The 22,033-nt window shown below is 41.2% G+C and overlaps 1 protein-coding gene across 12 annotated transcripts in view; it reads right to left on the bottom strand.

Moving 5' to 3' along the window:
- The window catches only part of myo18a (myosin XVIIIA), a 155,649-nt gene that overhangs the window by 42,601 nt on the left and 91,015 nt on the right, over positions 1-22,033 (bottom strand). For all 12 annotated transcript variants that reach the window (XM_062959264.1, XM_062959266.1, XM_062959268.1 and 9 more), the window contains 9 exons: positions 19,451-19,574; positions 17,315-17,515; positions 13,995-14,105; positions 7,983-8,087; positions 5,953-6,099; positions 5,730-5,843; positions 5,399-5,515; positions 5,144-5,227; positions 4,910-5,047 (listed from right to left, as the gene is read on the bottom strand). In XM_062959264.1, coding sequence (XP_062815334.1) covers positions 4,910-5,047; positions 5,144-5,227; positions 5,399-5,515; positions 5,730-5,843; positions 5,953-6,099; positions 7,983-8,087; positions 13,995-14,105; positions 17,315-17,515; positions 19,451-19,574 — 1,141 coding nt within the window. The remainder of the gene's footprint in view (positions 1-4,909; positions 5,048-5,143; positions 5,228-5,398; positions 5,516-5,729; positions 5,844-5,952; positions 6,100-7,982; positions 8,088-13,994; positions 14,106-17,314; positions 17,516-19,450; positions 19,575-22,033) is intronic.

The raw sequence follows: 22,033 nt of genomic DNA, 5'->3' as shown, positions 1-22,033 counted from the left end.
TGGAGAGATCTTTTAAAGTGTAGAGAGGATTTGCTGTCCCTTAGACAAAAAAGCCATATCCCGACTATTGCTCGGGATTCTCTCAGTCCCTCCACCATCACAAGAGACCGTGATCTCTAGCCAAACTATTGAGGGGCCAAATTATCATTTGAAAAAAAAAATACAAACAAATTCCTACGCACACTGCATATGTCTTATTTGTAGTGCAATACAACAATACCAATTAAAGAACAATACAATATTTAAAAATGAAAACAATTTTAACCAACATAAACCTATCAGGATTTCAATGGGAAGTGTGGGCCTGCTACTGGCCAATGAGATAGTCAGGTTAATTAGGATAGTTGTTGTTGTTGTGTGCCTTCAAGTCATTTCAGACTTTGGGCGAGTCTAAGTCTAAAATTATTTATTTATTTATTTACTACATTTATTTACTACATTTATATCCCACCCTTCTCACCTCGAAGGGGACTCTGAGCAGCTGTATGTACATACAATATATTATTAGCATAGCACAATATTAGCATCATATGTTACTACAGTAGAGTCTCACTTATCCAACACTCACTTATCCAACATTCTGGATTATCCAATGCATTTTTGTAGTCAATGTTTTCAATATATCATGATATTTTGGTGCTAAATTTGTAAATACAGTAATTACTACATAGCATTAATGTGTAATGAACTACTTTTTCTGTCAAATTTGTTGTATAACATGATGTTTTGGTGCTTAATTTGTAAAATCATAACCTATTTTGATGTTTAATAGGCTTTTTCTTAATCTCTCCTTATTATTATCCAACATAATCACTTATCCAACATTCTGCTGGCCCGTTTATGTTGGATAAGTGAGACTCTACTGTATATTGAACTACACCACTATACTGTAATATTACATGTAATATATAACATATAATTAACATTATTATATGTTATTATTATTAGTATTATATTGTATAACATTATAATATATTTATCAATATTATATGTATATACAATATATTATATTATTAAAACTGATATAAAAATATTATATTATAAAACTGAGGGCGGGGGCCAGGTAAATGACCTCGGAGGGCCGCATTCGGGCCCCGGGCCTTAGTTTGGGGACCCCTGGCCTAGAGCATCGTGGATGGAGAGCGATTAATAAGTAATTGATGATGATGATGATGATGATGATGATGATGTATCTTTGCATTAATTTTTTTCTGCTGAAGTGAAGTATCTTGCATTTGTCCCTGTTGAACTTCATTTTGTTAGTTTCGGTCCATCTCTCTAGTCCAGGGGTCCCCAAACTAAGGCCTGGGGGCCGGATGCGGCCCTCCGAGGTCATTTACCTGGCCCCCGCCCTCAGTTTTATAATATAATATATTGTATATGCATATAATATTGATAATAATATTATAATGTAATACAATATAACACTAATAATAATACCATATAATAATATTAATTATATATTCTATATTACATATAATATTACTAATAATATTACAGTATAGTGGTATAGTTCAATATAGTAATATATAATGCTAATATTGTGCTATGCTAATAATATAATATATTGTATGTACATATAATTTGTAAGCCACTCTGAGTCCCCTTTGGGGTGAGAAGGGTGTGATAATAATAATAATAATAATAATAATTTTATTCTTATATCCCGCCCCATCTCCCCGGAGGGACTCGGGGCGGCTTACATGGGGCCATGCCCAGACACGACAGCACAAATCAGATAAAACATTAAACCGAGCAGTAAAACTTCAACATGATTAAAAACAGTCATAAAAGTCAATATACACAATAATATTAAAATCCCGATTTGGGTCAAAAGATCCAGACCAAGGTGCAAAGCAATATCAAGTTATCAGGGAGGGATAATTATACAGCAGGTGTAATACTTAAAGTGCTGAATGAATCCTAAAAACAATCCAGAGGGTCTACTGCTTAATAGGTAAATAACATGATCCCACAAGGGATCAAATGTAGTGATACAAATGTAGTAAATAAATAAATAATAAATAAATACATTTTAGACTTAGGCTCGCCCAAAATCTGAAATGACTTGAAGGCACACAACAACAACAACAACAACAACAACAACAACAACAACAACAATCCTAATTAACTTGACGATCCCACTGGCCAGAAGCAGGAGCACACTTCCCATTGAAATCCTGATAAATGTATGTTGGTTAAAATTGTTTTTATTTTTAAATATTGTATTGTTCTTTCATTGTTGTTGTTGTTTTTGCACTATAAATAAGACATATCGGAATTTGTCTGTATTTTTTTTTCAAAGGATAATCCGGCCCCTCAACAGTCTGAAGGATTGTGGACCGGCCCTCGGCTCAAAAAGTTTGGGGACCCCTGCTCTAGTCTGTCAAGACTCGCCGACACAGGTTCTTTGGGCTGAGATTCCAAGACTGATACGGGAGCATACAGGGTAGGGAATGGCAACCACAAAGGATCTCAGAGCCAGGCAGGGAGAGTGACAGGATCTTGGCAGGGAAGAAGGCCAGGCCTGACAAGGAGATGTGTCTGCTCTTGGGCCCCCTCCGGAGCCGCCGAGGCGACAGGTGAGGAGGCAAGGCGGACGTCGGCGGAGCGCAGAAGGGCCCCAGCGCATCAATATTCATCTGCTGCGCATAATGGTAGCAGACAGCGGCAATTACCGGGGACGGAGCGCAGGAATGAGCCTGGCCCAATCGTTCCCCGCCGCACGCTAATGGAACAAACGAAGCCAGCGCCATGAATTTACATGAGGGGTGTGTGGGAGGCTGCTGAGCTGGGCCTTTTGGGGAGAAAAGAGGGGAACTTTTCCCTTCCCGCTCCTCACCCCGCCAAAGACACGGGCAGAATAATCAGGGTGGGGGGTTTTTTTGAGAGGAAGGCTGACTTTGGTGAATTGGAAAAATAGATTTAACTTTGTGTGAAGTAATTACAGCATGTAATGTAGGGAGAAAAATAGATTCTATCCTTTCGCGGCAGCTGAGCGCCGTCCCCTGCATATTTATGGCGCTGGTGGGGCGAGGCGCGGGGAGGGGAGGGGAGCGCGAATAATGGCACGGAAATATTAAGAGGGAGCTTTAAAGCGTCTCTCCGAGGAGGAGGAGGAGGAGGAGGACGACGGCGACGAAGGCAGAATACCAAGCAGGGAGGGCATCTGACAGGTGCCGGGAGAATTTGGGGAAGGGGGAATCCATTCAACACATATACCGTATTTACACATGTATAGGTCGAGCTCATGTAAAAGTTGAGGATAGGTTCTGGGCTTAAAGTTATGAATTTTGATAAGCTCTCCCAAGAGAGAAGACAATCCCCGGCCTTCATCAGTGCCTTTCCTCAATCCACAGCAAGGTGTATTTCGCATTGTATTTAATAACCTAGTTTTTATGTTGTCAAAGGCTTTCATGGCCAGAATCACTAGGTCGCATGTCCATATTTGTATTACCAGTTGCTGGTTGCCGAGTCTGATTTGATATAATTTTAAAGGCTTTCATGGCCAGAATCATTAGGTCGCATGTCCATATTCGTATTACCAGTTGCTGGTTGCCGAGTTCTGATTTGATATAGTTTTAACGCTCCTTTATTTTGTTGTTTTTAATTCTGTTTTAACAGGATTGTTATAAGTTTTTAACTGTGTTTTTAGTTGGTGATTTTTGTTGTATGTTCTAGTACGGTCATGTTTGTAAGCCACCCCAAGTCCCTTCAGGGAGATGGTTGGCGAAATATAAAATAAAGAAGTTGTTGTTGTTGTTGTTGTTATTTGAAACACAACAAGATGAGTCCATGGCAGACACTTTGCTGGCTGTTGTACTGGATCACACGTTGGACACTTCCCAAGTGTCTAGGACTATACTATTATTATTATTATTAGTTATCATTATCATTATTATTCTATGACACAGCAAACAAGATGCTGGATTTCATTATTATTATTATTATTATTATTATTATTATTATTATTATTATTATATTGTATGACACAGCAAACAAGATAGATATGCTGGATTTTGTATCACAAAATCACAAGTTGAACACTTCCCAAGTGTCTAGGACTGCGTGATGTATTTTCGGATGATGCGCACAGATCCCACTATATTATTATTATTATTATTATTATTATTATTATTATTATTATTATTATTATTATTATTTATCATTATCATTATTATTGTATGACACAGCAAACAAGATGCTGGATTTCATTATTATTATTATTGTTATTGTTATTATTATTATTATTTTCTGGGCTGTATGTTCCAAAAGCATTCTCTCCTGACGTCCTCTGAGGTTGTGAGGTCTGTTAGAAACTAGACAATTGCAACATTCACACTTGTCTCAAAACTGACAAGAGTTCTTTCTCCTACCCTGGACCTTTCACAGATATATAAACCCAATTTGCCTAGTTTCCAATATACCTCACAACCTCTGAGGATACCTGCCATTGATGTGGGCAAAACATTAGGAGAGAATAATAATAATAATAATAATAATAATAATAATAATAATAGCAAAAGGCCACCCTACTGGGATCTGAACGCATCATCCAAAAATACATCACACAGTCCTAGACACTTGGGAAGTGTTTGTCTTGTGATTTTGTGATACGAAATTCAGCATATCTATCTTGTTTGCTGTGACATAATAAAATAATAATAATAATAATAATACTTTATTTATAAACCGCTCTATCTTCCCGAAGGGACTCAGGGCGGTTTCCAAAGAGTACAAATACAAATACAAAACAACATACAATAAAATATAACAAAAATACATCATAGGTAAAACACAGCAATTTCAGCCCAGAAAACTCACAGCAACCCTGTGTCTTCCTTCACAAAGAACAGGGTTGGGGTTTTCATCTGAGGGTCTGGCTCCCAAAGAGGCTTCATCCACTTACCTCAAGGCGCTTGACTTGCGTCCTCTCGAACTCCAGCCGCGTCTCCAGCTCACGGATCTTGGCCTCCTGTCTGCTGACCAAAGACTTGTCCACCATCGACTGCTCCACAAAGTCCAGCTGGCTCTGGAGGGCTTGCAGCTTAAGAGGTGGGATGAATGGAAGGGAGAAACTTTCAATAAAGGGTAACTTTATGGGGGCAGAAGAGCAATAGACACCTGTCTTTCTTGTCCATACCTTCTCCTGTAACTCCTGCTTCTCCTTATTGCCGTCTTCCAACTGCGACTGCAGGTCATTGATCTGAGCCAGGTCCCGAGAGGCCTAAAGGACACAGGATTCTTGGTTCATGAGCATGCAGTTCACCATAGCCACCTGATAGCAGGACTGTCCAAAGTACAGAGATGGCTGCCACCTCCTCTATAACTCAGTCTCCTAGCAGTCCCAGACAAAATGCTGAAGGATGGGAATTTGGGCAAGGGGGAAGCCGGTCACCTGAGCCACGGCCGCCTTGTGCTTCTTCATGAGCTCATTCATGTCCTCTTGGTCCTCCTCCAAACGGCTCTGCACTTCGTTCTTTTCCCGCTGCAAACGGCTCAACTGTTCTTCCAACTGCAGAAATGAAGGTCGGTTCAGTCTTATTCGTTCGGCTTAAAAGTTCTACAAACTCAAGACCACAATGCTTACAATTTAATCGAGTGGGGAAACTATGGCACCTTTACAATGGGGTTGCCATTATAGATGTGATGTATGCCACCCTTGAGATCGCCGGCTACAGGGCAGGATATAAATATTGTAACAGATAGTAATCATAGGGTATAAGTACCGCTCCCTTGGCCTTGGAGAGGTCATCGATCTGGAGGTGCAGGTCTTCGATCTCCACTTCCATGGACTTGCGTGCTTTGACAGCGGCAGCGCTGGTGAACTCCGACTCCTCCAGCTGAAGTGGAAAGGCAAAGGGAAAGCAACCATGAGGGCGAGAGGCCTCAAAGCTTAAGTTCCCACTGACACAAAAATCCCCGATAACACCTTAAAGACCCCAGACCCACCTGATTTTTGAGCTGGGCGATCTCCCGCTTGCTGGGGGCATTGTTTTTCAGGTGGTCCAGCATGACATGTGCATCGGCCAAGAGGGCCTTGGTGCGCTTCAGGTCTTTACGTAGTCGCTTCTCCGTCTCAAAGTCCCTCTGGTTGACCTGGAACAAGGGAGAAAGCCAATGAAACAACGAAGCGGAGAGCTAGAGGAAGCCACATCCCTCAGGGTCTATCTCAGGCATGGGCAAACTTTGACCCTCTATAACAGGGGTCCCCAATCTAAGGCCCGAGGGCCACATGCGGCCCTCCAAGGTCATTTACCTGGCCCCCGCCCTCAGTTTTATAATAAAATATATTGTATAATAATATAATGTAATAAAATATAACACTAATAATAATACCATATAATAGTATTAATTATATATTATATATTACTAATAATATTACAGTATAGTGGTATAGTTCAATATAGTAATATATAATGCTAATAGTGTGCTATGCTAATAATATAATATATTATATGTACATATAATTTATAAGCCAGTCTGAGTCCCCTTTGGGGTGAGAAGGGTGTGATACAAATGTAGTAAATAAATATAGTAAATAAATAAATAATAAATAAATAAATTTTAGACGTAGGCTCTCCCAAAGTCTGAAATGACTTGAAGGCACACAACAACAACAACAACAATCCTAATTAACTTGACTATCTCATTGGCCAGAAGCAGACCCACACTTCCCATTGAAATCCTGAGAAATGTATGTTGGTTGAAATTGTTTTTATTTTTAAATATTGTATTACTCTTTCATTGTTCTTTCATTGTTCTTCTTGTTGTTGTTTTTGCACTACAAATAAGACATGTGCAGTGTGCATCGGAATTTGTTTGTATTTTTTTTTTCAAATGATAACTTGGCCCTTCAACAGTCTAAAGGATTTGTGGACTGGCCCTCTGCTTAAAAATGTTTGGGGACCCCTGCTCTAGAAGTCCAAAACACCTGGAGGGCTGAAGTTGGCCCATGCTTGGTCTATCTTCAGGGGAACAAGAGTCTTGTGTCTGTTCCGTGAGACGATGGATCTACCAATGCCTAGATAAATCCTGTTTGGATTACTGTAATGGTCTCGATCTGGGACTGCTTTGAAGGTTGTCAGGAAACTTCAAATGGTCCATAGAGATCACTTCTTGCAACAGCTACACTGGAGGACCTTTTATTTCCTGACACAATCCAGAGACCTATATGATTCCACTGAAGGCTATTTCTTCATATGAACTTGTTTGGGGTCTGAGATCCTAAGGAGGGGATCTTCTCTCATTCCCATCATAGTGGCGGGAACGGAAGAGAACAGAGCCTTTTTATCATGATCTCAAGGAGTTGTAGATACTGGGATGTATAGTTCACTTGCAAACTAAGAGCTCTCTGAACTCCGCCAATGATGGACCTGGAACTCACTTGGCACACAGAGTTGTAGTTCAACTACATCCAGAGTGCACTATGAACCCAAACCCTGATGGATCTTGACCAAACTTGACATGCATATCCAATATGCCCACATTTGAATACTGGTGGGTTTTGAAGGGAATTAAACCTGGACATTTTGGAGCTGTAGGCACTGGGATTTATAGTTCACCTGCAATCGAAGAGCTCTCTGAACTCCACCAAAGATGGACCTGGAACTCACTTGGCACACAGAGTTGTAGTTCAACTACATGCAGAGCGCACTATGAACCCAAACCCTGATGGATCTTGACCAAACTTGGCATGCATACCTATTATGCCCAAATTTGAATACTGGTGGGTTTTGAAGGGAATTAGCCTGGACATTTTGGAGCTGTAGGTACTGGGATTTATAGTTCCCATGCAATCAATGATCACTCTGAACTCCACCAAAGATGGACCTGGACCAAACTTGGCACACATTTATGCATTTCGTAAAATAAAATATTGACTTTTTCAAATAGCCCGGGCAACGCAGGGTACTCAAACTAGTTGTAGTAGTAATAATAATAATAATAATATTGATAATACCGCCCCTGGCACCCTATACCTGGTCGCTGACGGCAGCCAGCCGGCCTTCCAAGTCTCTCTTCTCCCGAAGCACCTTCTGTTTCTCCTCATATTCCTCCTCCAGCTGCATCTCCATCTGCTTCAACTGTGGGACAAAGAAGGCAAACCGAAGGGTTAAAATCCAAACTGTGTAGGCAGCACACAACCACCAACCCGTTCCCATAGGTCACAGATGGCAAGGAGAAGCCCACAATGGGGAAGGTCATAATTTGGACCCACAAAAGCCAGCCAGAGTTCCTACAAGTTTTCTTCCTGACAAATGTTTCCCGAAACAAACAATGCCGATAAATAATTGAGGCATTTTTCTCCGGCTGTCAACTGATTAGGGAACTTTTAAGCCGGTTAATCATATGCATTCCAACCGATTAATTAATCTATTAAAATGAAATAAATTTGCCATTTAGAAGCGTAAGATCTGTTACAGTTCAACAGGCCGGATTAGTCAGAAAACACCGGTTGTCGTCCTTTTGGTAATTCCTCGGAAAAACACAAGAACTCCAAGGAGAAATGGTGGGGAGTGGGCTTCAGTTCCTCGTCCTTTCCATTACAGTTGAGCCTTGCTAATAGCTAATCCAGTATTGTTTCTTCAGGGCCGTTTCCAGCTTCCAGTATGGTTTCAACTTCATACATTGTCTTGGTGCAAGTATTACGGAGCATATAATCACAGAGCTGAAAGTAAGGGTCATCCAAATCAACCTCAGTCTCCCAACTAAAGCACTCCCAAGGGATGCCCATCCAAGCTCTGCATCATGAATACTTTTTTTTATTGCAATGTGAAGTGTGAATGTTTTTGGAATGTTAGGCTTCTTATATAGCAATATTTCACAGATGTTGTCCCAAAGTTGTACATTACTGATAGACTATTCCCATCCTGGAACATGTTGATTCCATCTCTGTTTCCTGGCAGATGTTGACTCTTCCTCATTGGTGTTGATTCTCAAAGAGCCTTGTGTTGACGTCCTTCTTAACAGAAAGAAACTTTGTAAACATTTCCTTAACTTAAAAGAGCCATTGTCTCTGATTAATGTAATCAGGTTGTTTTTCCCCAAAAGTTCATCACGTCAGCAAATGTTGACAGATGTAAACAGATACAAACATTTCTCTTATCACCGTCACAGCTCTTATTACAATTCAGCAACTTTTAATTACAGTTCAGCAAGCATGTAGTTAGTCATTGCAGGCTTTAATATTTTTGATGGGTGTCTTCAAAACTATTCCTGCTCGTTCATGCATTCTTTTCATTCAGTTCATTCAAACCATATATAATGTTTCTGTGACATCTGCTTAAAATATGGAGAAGCCACCTTTCTCCAAAGTAGCTGATTTCACTCCAAGAAGTTCTCCCTAACATTGGGGTGGAATCTCTTTCCTCGTAATTTGAATCAATTTATTCCTTAACCGGCCCAGTTCTATTGTGTTTTAGCGTATTGTTATTGCTTGTTGTTTATACTGTTTTAATTGTTTTTAATTTGCTTTTTGTTTTGCATTGTTATATTGTGTGTTGAGGCCTTGGCCTTTGTAAGCCGCATCGAGTCCTTCGGGAGATGCTAGCGGGGTGCAAATAAAGTTTAATAATAATAATAATAATAATAATTAGGCAGGATCTCTTTCTTTCAAAATTTTCTTATAGGATCTCTTTCCTTGCCATTGGAATCTATTGGTCCATGCCTTGGATCACCCGAAAGCAAGCTGGCTCCATCTTCTTCAGATGTTCAAAGATGGTTCTCATGTTGCATCTGAGTCTTCTCCACTCCAAGATAAACATGCCAGGCATGGACAAACTTCGGTCCTCCAGGAGCTTTGGACTTCAACACCCACAATTCGGAATTATGGGAGTTGAAGTCCAAAACACCTGGAGGACCCAAGTAAGACATTCAGGGATGTCTTATTTTTCCATGAAGAATTCATATTTATTGTTGAACAAAAAAATGAACATTTATTATATACTAGCTGTGCCCAACAACGCATTGCTGTGGCATAGTCTGGTGGTTAGGAAGCAGCCTGGCTTTGAAGCTGCAAGGCTGTTCAGTGATATTCAAGGTGGCCAACGGAGGATCCCCCTGGTTAGGAAACAGCCTGGCTTTGAAGCTGCAAGGCTGTTCAGTGATATTCAAGGTGGCCAACGGAGGATCCCCCTGGTTAGGAAACAGCCTGGCTTTGAAGCTGCAAGGCTGTTCCATCATGGCAACATTTTTTCAAAGTGGTGTTAGGCTCCGCATACAGCTATGAGGTCCTCTGGATAATGTAGTTGTTTCAGTTCCCCGGGGGCCTATGCGCATGCGTAGTAAGCAATGAGGGGTTTTCTGTTATTTGGACTTTATTTTTCTAGGTTTTTTTGATTGAAAGACATAGATTGGATGACTATGTCTTTTGTGGCCAAATTTGGTATGATTTGGTCTCGTGGTTTTGTTGTTTACTCCATGGGAAAAACGCACATTACATTTTTATATATATAGACAAGGGAGGCTATTTCTACTTGGGTCAGTAGTGATTAATAGTATTATTCATTATTTTTATTTACTAATATTTATTTATTTATAAATTAAATATTATTGTATTATTTTATATTATTACTAACTGTGCCCGGCCACGCATTGCTGTGGCGAAGTATGGTGGTATGGAAAATAAAGTATTGAAGAATTGGTGGTAGTTAAGGTAAAGGGTAAAGGTTTTCCCCTGACATTAAGTCCATTATAAATGGGTTATATAGCTGTGTGGAAGGGCCTTGAGTCTACACTGCCATATAATCTTGTTAAAATCAGATAATCTGTATTTTATAGGCAGTGGAAGAGGCCTGAGTGAGGCCTAACTCTGCCTGTCCCCTGGGCTGAGTGGGTTGCTAGGAGACCAAGTGGGCGGAGCTTAGCCTTCTAACTGGCAGCAATTGGTAAAAAACAATTATTCCTCTCCCTCTAATTAGGACTTTATTTTTCTTTCCTTTTTGTTGTATGAACATAGAGGCATGGATGAGGGGTTGTGCTGCCAAGTTTAGTGTTTCTGGGATGTGTAGTTTTGTTGTTTTGTCCTAGGCCGAAATTTCATTACCCTTTTATATATATAGATTGTTCAGTAGTTGTCATCACAAACCAGCATAACCAGACAAACTGTGAATCCTATCAAGAATTTCTTGTTCCTGCCATTATTTCCATGTACAACAATCTAAGGTACGTACATTTACCGATCCTGCATGCTCTGCTCCTCTGTTTGGTGTGCACGCTTCCAAACAAAAACTTTGCTAGGTCTTACTTTCAGTGGAAGCCTTATATTTAGCAACTCAGCAAAAACTATACTAGGTCTTATTTTCAGGGGATGTCTTATTTTCGGGGAAACAGGGTACATAACAGGTAGCGATGGGAGTATGACGTTATGGGCCTCTACCACTGAATCCTCGCTTTGTCCCTTCTGTGCCTGGGTTTCCGTTGTCATCCGGAGCCGAAAGCATCCGTTGTGCCTTCCCTGGCAGAGAGCCTTGGTGTGCACTGCCCTGAGGTCTCCAGCAAAGCATAGATTTCATCTCACCTCGGGAAGCACTCTGGCCTCCCCTGAGAGGGGAGAATTTGCCGGTATTGACTCTGTAATTGATTGTGAAATGTCACGCTTATTATTTATTAATCCGAGACTCCGCTTCCCTGGGAGCCGGGGAAGACTCATCCACAGTCTTTCCTCCACGATGCTCTCCAATTTGCCTTCCTCGATCAGATGTGTGTTGCTTTAAGACAGAGATGTGATGTTGGACTGCAATGCCCATCAGCATGACAAGTGGGAGAGCTGTCAATCAAAACATTTGGAAGGTCGAAGTCCTCACCTCCCCCCGCATTCCTATCCTATAACAATCTGGTCCATCTCCCAAACCTTAAAACATGGATATTGTTGGACTCCCAACTTCCATGAAGCCTGGAAAGTATATTGAGTGGTTCTCAAACTTTTTAATGCCGCAACCCCTTAATACAGTTTCTCATGTTGTGGTGACCCCCCCCCCAACCATAAAATTATATTCGTTGCTACTTCATAACTGTAATTTTGTTCTGTTATGAATAGTAATGTAAATATCTGATACGTAGCCGACCCGAATATAAGCCGAGGCACCTAATTTTACCACCAAAAAAACTGGGAAAACATTGACTCCAGTATAAGCCGAGAGTGATAAATTTCAGAAATAAAAATAGATACAGTAGAGTCTCACTTATCCAAGTTAAACGGGCAGACAGAAGCTTGGATAAGCGAATATCTTGGATAATAAGGAGGGATTAAGGAAAAGCCTATTAAACATCAAATTAGGTTTGCAGGAAAAGCACAACCATGCACAACAGATGGCCATTCAACTTCTGCTTAATAATAATAATAATAATAATAATAATAATAATAATAATAATAATAGGATACATCACACAGTCCTAGACACTTGGGAAGTGTTCAGTTTGTGATACGAAGTCCAGCATATCTATCTTGTTTGCTATGTCATTATAAAATAGGATCCTAGAGTTGGAAGAGACCTCCAAGGGCCATCCAGTCCAACTCTCTTCTTCTGCCTTCATGCAGGAAAAGCACAATCAAAGCATTCTTGACAGGTGGCCATTCAGCCTCTGCTTAATAATAATAATAATAATAATAATAATAATAATAATAATAATAATATCCTAGAGTTGGAAGAGACCCCCAAAGGCCATCCAGTCCAACCCCCTTCTGCCATAAAGGAACACAATTAAAGCCCTCCCAACAAATGACCACCCAGTCTCTCCTTAATAATAATAATAATAATAATAATAATAATAATAATAATATCCTAGAGTTGGAAGGGACCCCCAAAGGCCATCCAGTCCAACCACCTTCTGCCATAAAAGAACACATTTAAAGCCCTCCCAACAAATGACCACCCAGTCTCTGCTTAATAATAATAATAATAATAATAATAATAATAACAATAATAATAATAATATCCTAGAGTTGGAAGAGACCCCCAAAGGCCATCCAGTCCAACCCCCTTCTGCCAAAAAAGAACACATTTAAAGCCCTCCCAACAAATGACCACCCAGTCTCTGCTTAATAATAATAATAATAATAATAATAATAATAATAATAATAATAATAATATCCTAGAGTTGGAAGGGACCCCCAAAGGCCATCCAGTCCAACCCCCTTCTGCCATACAGGAACACAATTAAAGCCCTTCAACAAATGACCACCCAGTCTCTGCTTAATAATAATAATAATAATAATAATAATAATAATAATAATAATAATAATAATATCCTAGAGTTGGAAGGGACCCCCAAAGGCCATCCAGTCCAACCCCCTTCTGCCACAGGATTCTAGTCAGTGGTCATGGAGGAAAGACAGATAGACAGCTGATCTGACAGTCCATAATTCCCTCTCTGAGCCTGTCTGAACCCTGACATTTTTCAGAGCAAGGGCGTTAAATATGCTCAATTGTTTAATTCAATTGTAGTGCTGACTTTTTGGATGTTTTAAATTATAACTGCCTTGGGGGAAAGGCAGGATATGAATAGCAACATACTATGCATATGAATAACAACAACAACAATGGTCAGGGATGATGGGAGGTGTGCTGACATTGTAAAGTATGCCAGGGATGTGTGATTATTTCCTTTCAATGGTTCATGACTATTGCATCAGGCTAAAATGAAGGGCAGAGGTAGGAAGGAGGAGACAATGCCACGGTTCCCTTGTCTGTCTCTCTGTCTTTCTTCCCCTGCATTTCCTGCTGGAGGTGACCCCAGGAGCTCGCTTCCTGTCCTACTAATTGGAAGCCAAACCTGGTCACTGGGAGGTCTCTCCTCTCATGAAAGGGAGGAAGGAATAGAGAGCAAGAGGCTCCCGAGGAGCAAACACTGAGCCTAATGATGACTACAGAGACCTCCGAGTCAAAGCTCTCTTGAACTTCCTGGCTTGGAATGGCTCTTTGGTTCCCATGTGGCTTCAGAAATCCCAATGTCGCAGTGATACATATATAAAATGGTCCCCAGCTGCTCACCTTCTTCTGGCACGACTGCCGGATCTCCTCCACCTCCTCGTCGCGGCTCTCCACCTCTTTGGAGTGCGTCTGCCGAAGGCGCTCCATCTCCATCTCCAGCCGAAGTTTGGCCTAAAGCAGGGAGAAGAAGGAACCATGAGACTACACATACCTGATATACTGACATTTGATTCCTGGAGGGGTTTGTGGGGAACTGATTCACCATAGTGGGAGTTGTAGTTTACCCTGCAGCCTGAGAGCACACTGAACCCCACCCATGATGCTTACTATCTAATTTTAGGTCCCCCAACAGAAATGATCTTCTGACAGTCCTCTTGCAAGGACAAGAAAGATCCACCATAATCCGAGTCAGCCTTTTTATCCTGAAAGCTATCAAGAAGAATCAGGAAAATAAGATTTTGACGGCAAACAGAAGGTCAGCTGCTGTCCTCCCATCCTTTTTGCCTTGTTTTTATTTATGTTGCATTTATTTATTTATGTTATATTTATGGTCATACGACTGGTCAAACAAATACATTATTATTATTATTATTATTATTATTATTATTATTATTATTATTTTATTATGACACAGCAAACAGGATAGATATGCTGGATTTCGTATCACAAAATCACAAGTCGAACACTTCCCAAGTGTCTAGGACTGTGTGACGTATTGTATTATTATTATTATTATTATTATTATTATTATTATTATTATTATTTTATTATGACACAGCAAACAGGATAGATATGCTGGATTTCGTATCACAAAATCACAAGTCGAACACTTCCCAAGTGTCTAGGACTGTGTGATGTATTGTATTATTATTATTATTATTATTATTATTATTATTATTATTATTATTATTATTATTATTATTATTTTATTATGACACAGCAAACAGGATAGATATGCTGGATTTCGTATCACAAAATCACAAGTCGAACACTTCCCAAGTGTCTAGGACTGTGTGATGTATTTTCGGATGATGCGCGCAGATCCCAGTTGGGTGGCCTTTTGCAGTTGGCAGATCGTGATTTTGTCAATGTCTATTGTTTTCAAATGCCGACTGAGATCTTTTGGCACGGCACCCAGTGTGCCCATCACCACTAGGCCCACATGCACTGGTTTCTGCCAGAGTCTTTGAAGTTCAATCTTTTATTATTATTATTATTGTTTACAGTAGAGTCCCACCCATGATGTATCCAGTGCAAGCTTGCGCAACGTAACAAACCTTACGTACTGGTTTCTGGGGGTTAACGTGGCACTATGTGAGTTAATCCACAACCTTATGCATTTCGGACAATTAAAAACTGACTTTTTAAAACGACCCGGGCAATGCCAGGTACCCAAGCTAGGTAAAAGGTAAAGGTTTCCCGTGACGTTAAGTCCAGTCGTGACCGACTCTGGGGGGTTGATGCTCATCTCCATTTCTAAGTCGAAGAGCCAGCGTTGTCCGTAGACACCTCCAAAGTCATGTGGCCGGCATGACTGCTTGGAGCGCCGTTATTTTCCCGCCGAAGCGGTACCTATTGATCTACTCACATTTGCATGTTTTTGAACTGCTAGGTTGGCAGAAGCTGGAGCAACAGTGGGCGCTCATTCCACTCCTGGGATTTGAACCTGGGACCTTTCAGTCCACAAGTTCAGCAGCTCAGCGCTTTAACACACTTTGCCACCGGTGCTCCATATAGCCCGGAAAACTCACAACAACCCAGTGATTCCGTTCATGAAAGCCTTCGACAACACATTCATTGAAAAACTTTAAGCGCTTTAACACACTGTGCCACCAAGGACCCCAGTGTCTCACTCATCCAAGCTAAACGGGCCGGCAGAACCTTGAATAAGTGAATAAGTAAAGGTAAAGGTTTCCCCTGACGTTAAGTCCAGTCATGTCTGATTCTGGGGGTTGGTGTTCATCTCCATTTCTAAGCCGAAGAGCCGGCGTTGTCTGTAAACACCTCCAAGGTCATGTGGCTGGCATGACGCATGGTGCGCCGTTACCAAGATAAGCAAATATCTTGGATAATAAGGAGGGATTAAGGAAAAGCCTATTAAACATCAAATTAGGTTATGATTTTACAAATTAAGCACCAAAACATCGTGTTAGACAACAAATTTGACAGAAAAAGTGGTTCAATATGCAGTAATGTTATGTTGTAATTTAGGAATTTAGCACCAAAATATCACAATATATTGAAAACATTCACTACAAAAATGCATTGGATAATCCAGAACCTTGAATAAGCGAGTCTTGGATAAGTGAGACTCTACTGTATATTCCTGTTGACTCCCTGTCACCTGAGTGACAGGCAGATGTCTCTCGCGGCCTGACAAGACTACCTCACAAGGCGGTTGTGAGGATGGAAACAGGGGTGGGAAGGAGGCCATGTAGTCTGCCCCGGTGGCGAAGTGCGTTAAAGCACTGAGCTGCTGAACTTGCAGACCGAAAGGTCCCAGGTTCAAATCCCGGGAGCAGAGTGAGCGCCCGCTGTTAGCCCCAGCTTCTGCCAACCTAGCAGTTCGAAAACATGCCAATGTGAGTAGATCAATAGGTACCGCTCTGGCAGAAAGGTAACGGCGCTCTACGCAGTCATGTATATGGCCACATGACGTGGGAGGTGTCTATGGACAATGCCGGCTCTTTGGCTTAAAAATGGAGATGAGCACCAACCCACAGAGCCAGACATGACTGGACTTAACGTCAGGGGAAAACCTTTACCTTTTAGTCTGCTTTTTGGGTCTCTTAATGAGAATGCAGACAGAAATGATGGAACAAATGGTCCCCAGCCCTCCCTCCATTTGCTTTAGAGTTTCTTTGAGACTGTGGAGACTCCCTGAGCTTTGTCAATAATATTGTTCCTTGCTGGCAGAGGCATTAAGGACCCAGCCTCTGACCCATTTAACGCCTTCCAGTTTTAAGAGTCAGGCCAGCAGGGGGGCTTTGGCTTGCCAGGGACTGCCAGTCTCCCTGCCTTGCTCCGGGCTGGGAAATATTGCCAGCCTGCTGAGCCCGGTCAACAAAGGCCCAGAGTGGCAGCAGTTGGGAGCCCCCTCCAGCTCAGCAAGCCCCAAAAGGCCACTGTCACTTACTCGCCTGGCTGCTGCAGCTTCTGAGGCCTGCATGGCTGGGTCTGTCTCCGGCCGGCGGCTCTAAGACGCAAGCAGAGGCTTGCCTCTCCTTTCGAACCTGCCCGACGAGAGCTATGGCTTCCTCTTAATCCAGGTGTCAAAACAAGAGGCGGGGAGGATGCACGCCTCCATGAAACCAGCACGCCCCAAAAACCGGCCCGGCCAGAACCATCACCGGAAAGGGAGGAAGAGAGAGGGGACATACCTGTTCCAGCATCTGGATGGTGCCCGCTTGTTCATCCAGCTCTTCCTCCTGGTCTTTGGCCTTGGCTTCCAGGTCCCGGAGCTGCTTCCGGACTTTGGCCAGAGAGGCTTCGTCCTTGGACTCCTGGGAGGAGAGGTCCTGCAGCTCGGCCTCCAGGGACTCCACTTTCTGGGTCAAAGTGGCCAGGCTGGAGTCTTTCTCCTGGGAGGGGAAGAGGGATGTTGGGAAAGGCACAACAACCGGCCCCAACCCAAGGGATGCTTATTTATTTTATTTATTTCCCTCATTTCTATCCCGTCCTTCTCACCCAAAGGGACTCAGGGCGGCTCACAGTCTGACAAAAATTCAACGCCAATTGAATAAAAAGATAAAATATAAGCAATTAAATTAAAGCAAGCAGCCAGACTTTTAACCTGCAAGACTATTCAATGCAATTCAAGCTAGCCAAAGGAAATAGCCAGACTTCAAAGCAGCTCTTTGATTGAGGGTGCTACTCCAGCCTGCCAAACAAGGATTCCCCTAAGTATAACACAGCCAGGCACTGAAGCTGCAAGGCTATTCAATGCAATTAATTAATGGAATTAATTATATATATGTTTTTAAGGTTTTTATAATGTGTTTAACAATGTTATTAATGGATCTGTTTATATTGTTTTGTTTTTATGATTGCATTTTGGTCATTAAATTTTGCCAATTTTTGTAAGCCGCCCTAAGTTCCCTCGGGTGAGAAGGGCGGGGTATAAATGTTGTAAATAAATAAATAAAATAATTAAAACAATTGGATAATTTAACAAAATACAATAAATACATTTAAAACAATAGAATATAAATACTTATAAAATACTGTTGCCTTGATAGTGTTGGAAATAGCAACCTCCCAAGCCTTTCACTATTTATTTGTTAATGTATATATTTGCTAACCTGAATTCTATGTTGCTAGTTTGACTGTACCTCTTTGGTGTGGAATGGACTATAGACATGTGATTGTACTGAGCATGTTCAGACTCAGGACTCCCATTTTGTATTCTGTATGTGTTTGGTCTTCAATGAAAGCAGAGGTATGTGTCTGGAACTCAGTTGACGTGGATGCATGTAATAATAATAATAACTTAAAAAAACTTTATTTATACCCCTCCACCATCTCCCCGCGGGGACTCATGGCGGCTCACATTGTTACAAATGTAACAACACAAATACATTAGCACAAATACATTAGCCGCCCCGAGTCCCCACGGGGAGATGGTGGCAGGGTATAAATAAAGTTTTATTATTATTATTATTATTATTATTATTATTATTATTATTATTATTATTATTATGACACAGCAAACAAGATAGATATGCTGGATTTCGTATCACAAAATCACAAGTCGAACACTTCCCAAGTGTCTAGGATTGTGTGATGTATTTTCGGATGATGCGTGCAGATCCCAGCAGGGTGGCCTTTTGCAGTTGGCAGATCGTAATTTTGTCAATGTCTATTGTTTCCAAATGCCGGCTGAGATCTTTTGGCATGGCACCCAGTGTGCCGATCACCACCGGGACCACCTGCACTGGTTTCTGCCAGTCTTTGAAGTTCAATCTTGAGGTCCTGATAGTGACTGAGTTTTTCCTGTTGTTGTTCCTCAATGCGACTGTCACCTGGGATGGCGACATCAATGATCCAACCCTTTTTCTTTTCCACAACTGTGATGTCTGGTATGTTGTGTTCCAGAACTTTGTCAGTCTGGATTCAGAAGTCCCACAGTATCTTTGCATGTTTATTATTATTATTATTATTATTTATTATTATTATTATTATTATTATTATCTGTGTTTATTTTTTTCTCTATCACATGTAGTTTTTGCAATGAGGCTAATCGAAAAATTAATGCATGTATAGAATCTAATCGATATCAGTGTATAAATGCATTAATTATTTGATGAGCCTCATTGCAAACACTACACCTAAGAAAAACATAAACACAGATCTGAATTATGATGATGTCACAACTGTGATACTATTGACAACATTGTAAAACATCCTTCAAGGGCTGTATGGGGTGAAGGAGGTCCATTCTATTACCAATCAGAGAGAAAGGGTCAAGCCAAGACAAGTTCCCGAGTCCAATATCCTGAACCACCGGGATCACGCACCTCGATCTGCTGCTTGAGACCAAACGCCTCGGCGATGAGCATGTCCTTCTCTCGGGCCAGCTTCTCTCGCCCCAGTTTCTCCCGCTGGGCTTCCTCATGAGCCTGGGACAGTTCGCTATCAAATCTGCACAGGGCGAGAGAGATGAAAGAAAGAGATGTATGCCAGGCTATATTCGTGGCCTGTCCCCAACCCACCAACGAACCACCTGCACTCAAATATGGGCCGCCTTCCGCTCCCATCTGCCGCGCAATCCGTTGGCTATGAATATTTATACGCTGCTGTTCAGAGGGCACCCGGAGCCCCCTAAGCAGCTTGCGACCTCATAAAAAGCACTAAGGAGAAAACCCAAATTAAAAACAAACAACTGACTTAACAGAGACACGGCATCATCAACAAGAACTCCAGAGACCAGGTCATATGGAAATTGCACTCTTTTGTAATGGCTGGAAAGAGGTTGCCCACACTAAAGTGATCCTGCCCCACAGCTTGGCCTTACCTGGGGCAACCAAAACATTATGATATACTAGCTTGGGTTCCCAGCATTTGAAAAAGTCAATTGTTTAATTGTACAAAATGCAAAAGACATCATGCCAGGTTAATCCCCAAAAACTCCATCAAGTCAGTTTGCTCTAGATGCATCATTGGTGAGGTTCAGTGTGCTCTCTGGCTGTAGGGTGAACTACAACTCCCACTCGGGTGAGCCAGTCCCCTCAAACCCCTCCAGTAGGTTGAGTTAGTCATGGGGGTTCTGTGTGCCAAGTTTGCTCCAGGTCCATCATCGGTGCCGGTCACAGTTTCCCTGGGTGTGGGTGAACTACAACTCCCAGAAATGAAGGTCAGTTCACCCAAAACCCCTCCAGTAATCAAATTTTGGCATATCAGGTCTGTGTGCTAAGTTTGGTCCAGATCCATCAGTGTTTAGGTTCACAGTGCTGTCTGGATGTAGGTGAACTACAACTCACCCAAATCAAGGTGAATATCCCCCAAAGACCTCTGTGTTGACTTGATTTTCGTATTGAAACACGTGAATAGAAAGCAAATTAGGACACACTGAACTTAATGCAAAACTGTATTATAAAGACCTCTTTGTGTATGCACAAGGCAATTTTAGTTCAACGGCAGTTAAAAGTAATTTCAATATTAATATAAAGTATTATCTCGTCTAATTTTTCCCATCTCATGTATTTATTATTATTATTTATTAGCGACATTTATATCCCGCCCTTCTCACCCCGAAGGGGACTCAGGGCAGTTTACAAGTATATACAGTAGAGTCTCACTTATCCAAGCTAAACGGGCCAGCAGAAGCTTGCATAAACAAATATCTTGGATAATAAGGAGAGATTAAGGAGAAGCCTATTAAACACCAAATTAGGTTATGATTTTACAAATTAAGCACCAAAACATCATGTTATACAACAAATTTGACAGAAAAAGCAGTTCAATACGCAATAATGTTAGTTGTAATTACTGTATTTACGAATTTAGCACCAAAATATCATGATATATTGAAAACATTGACTACAAAAATGCGTTGGATAATCCAGAACGTTGGATAAGCGAGTGTTGGATAAGTGAGACTCTACTGTATTATTATTTATTAGCGACATTTATATCCCGCCCTTCTCACCCCGAAGGGGACTCAGGGCGGTTTACAAGTATATATACGTACAATACATTATATTATACGACTATATTGCAATATTATTAGTAATATACAGTTATAATAGTGAATTATAATAACAGTAGAGTCTCACTTATCCAACATAAATGGGCTGGCAGAACATTGGATAAGCGAATATGTTGGATAATAAGGAGATTAAGGAAAAGCCTATTAAACATTAAATTATGTTATCATTTTACAAATGATATTTTAGTGCTAAATTCGTAAATACAGCAATTACAACATAACATTACTGCGTATTGAACTACTTTTTCTGTCAAATTTGTTGTATAACATGAAGTTTCGGTGCTTAATTTGTAAATTTGATGTTTAATAGGCTTTTCCTTAATCCCTCCTTATTATCCAAGATATTCGCTTATCCAAGCTTCTGCCAGCCCGTTTAGCTTGGATAAGTGAGACTCCACTGTAGTACAATGTCATAGACAACTGGACTGAAACCCTTGCCCACCAAGAACAACACAGGAAGGGTCGTAAAAACTTGTAAATCAAACATTGGCTCAACAATGATCACCAGTTAGATGGCATAAAGGAATGAGGTTTGCAGAACGACTCAAACCACCAGTGTTCATCATTCATAAAGGATAATTTCCTACCGACATAAACCCAGCTTCCACAACGGTGCTTAACGTAACGTCCTTGAAGCACCTACATAAATACCAGAATGCCAAAGGCGTTTCAACCTTGAACTTCTCTCTGGTAGAGCTCGATTATGCCTCTTCGGAGCTCTGGCTGCCGCTCTTTATGTCATGTTTATCGGTGCCTGTTTCAAAGCCGACTCCTGTTCTCCGGGGATTTTAATTTACTTTTCTTCCATTAAACTTCCCTGTCCCCAGTGAGCCATGAAACTCACCGGCTGACCTTGCTTCTCAAGTATACACACAAGCACTCCCCCTTCCCT

This window comes from Anolis carolinensis, unplaced genomic scaffold (genome assembly GCF_035594765.1).
Source record: "Anolis carolinensis isolate JA03-04 unplaced genomic scaffold, rAnoCar3.1.pri scaffold_7, whole genome shotgun sequence".
NCBI lineage: Eukaryota > Metazoa > Chordata > Lepidosauria > Squamata > Dactyloidae > Anolis > Anolis carolinensis.
Note: the sequence above shows the minus strand (reverse complement) of the source record. Positions and strands in the feature narration are given on the sequence as shown.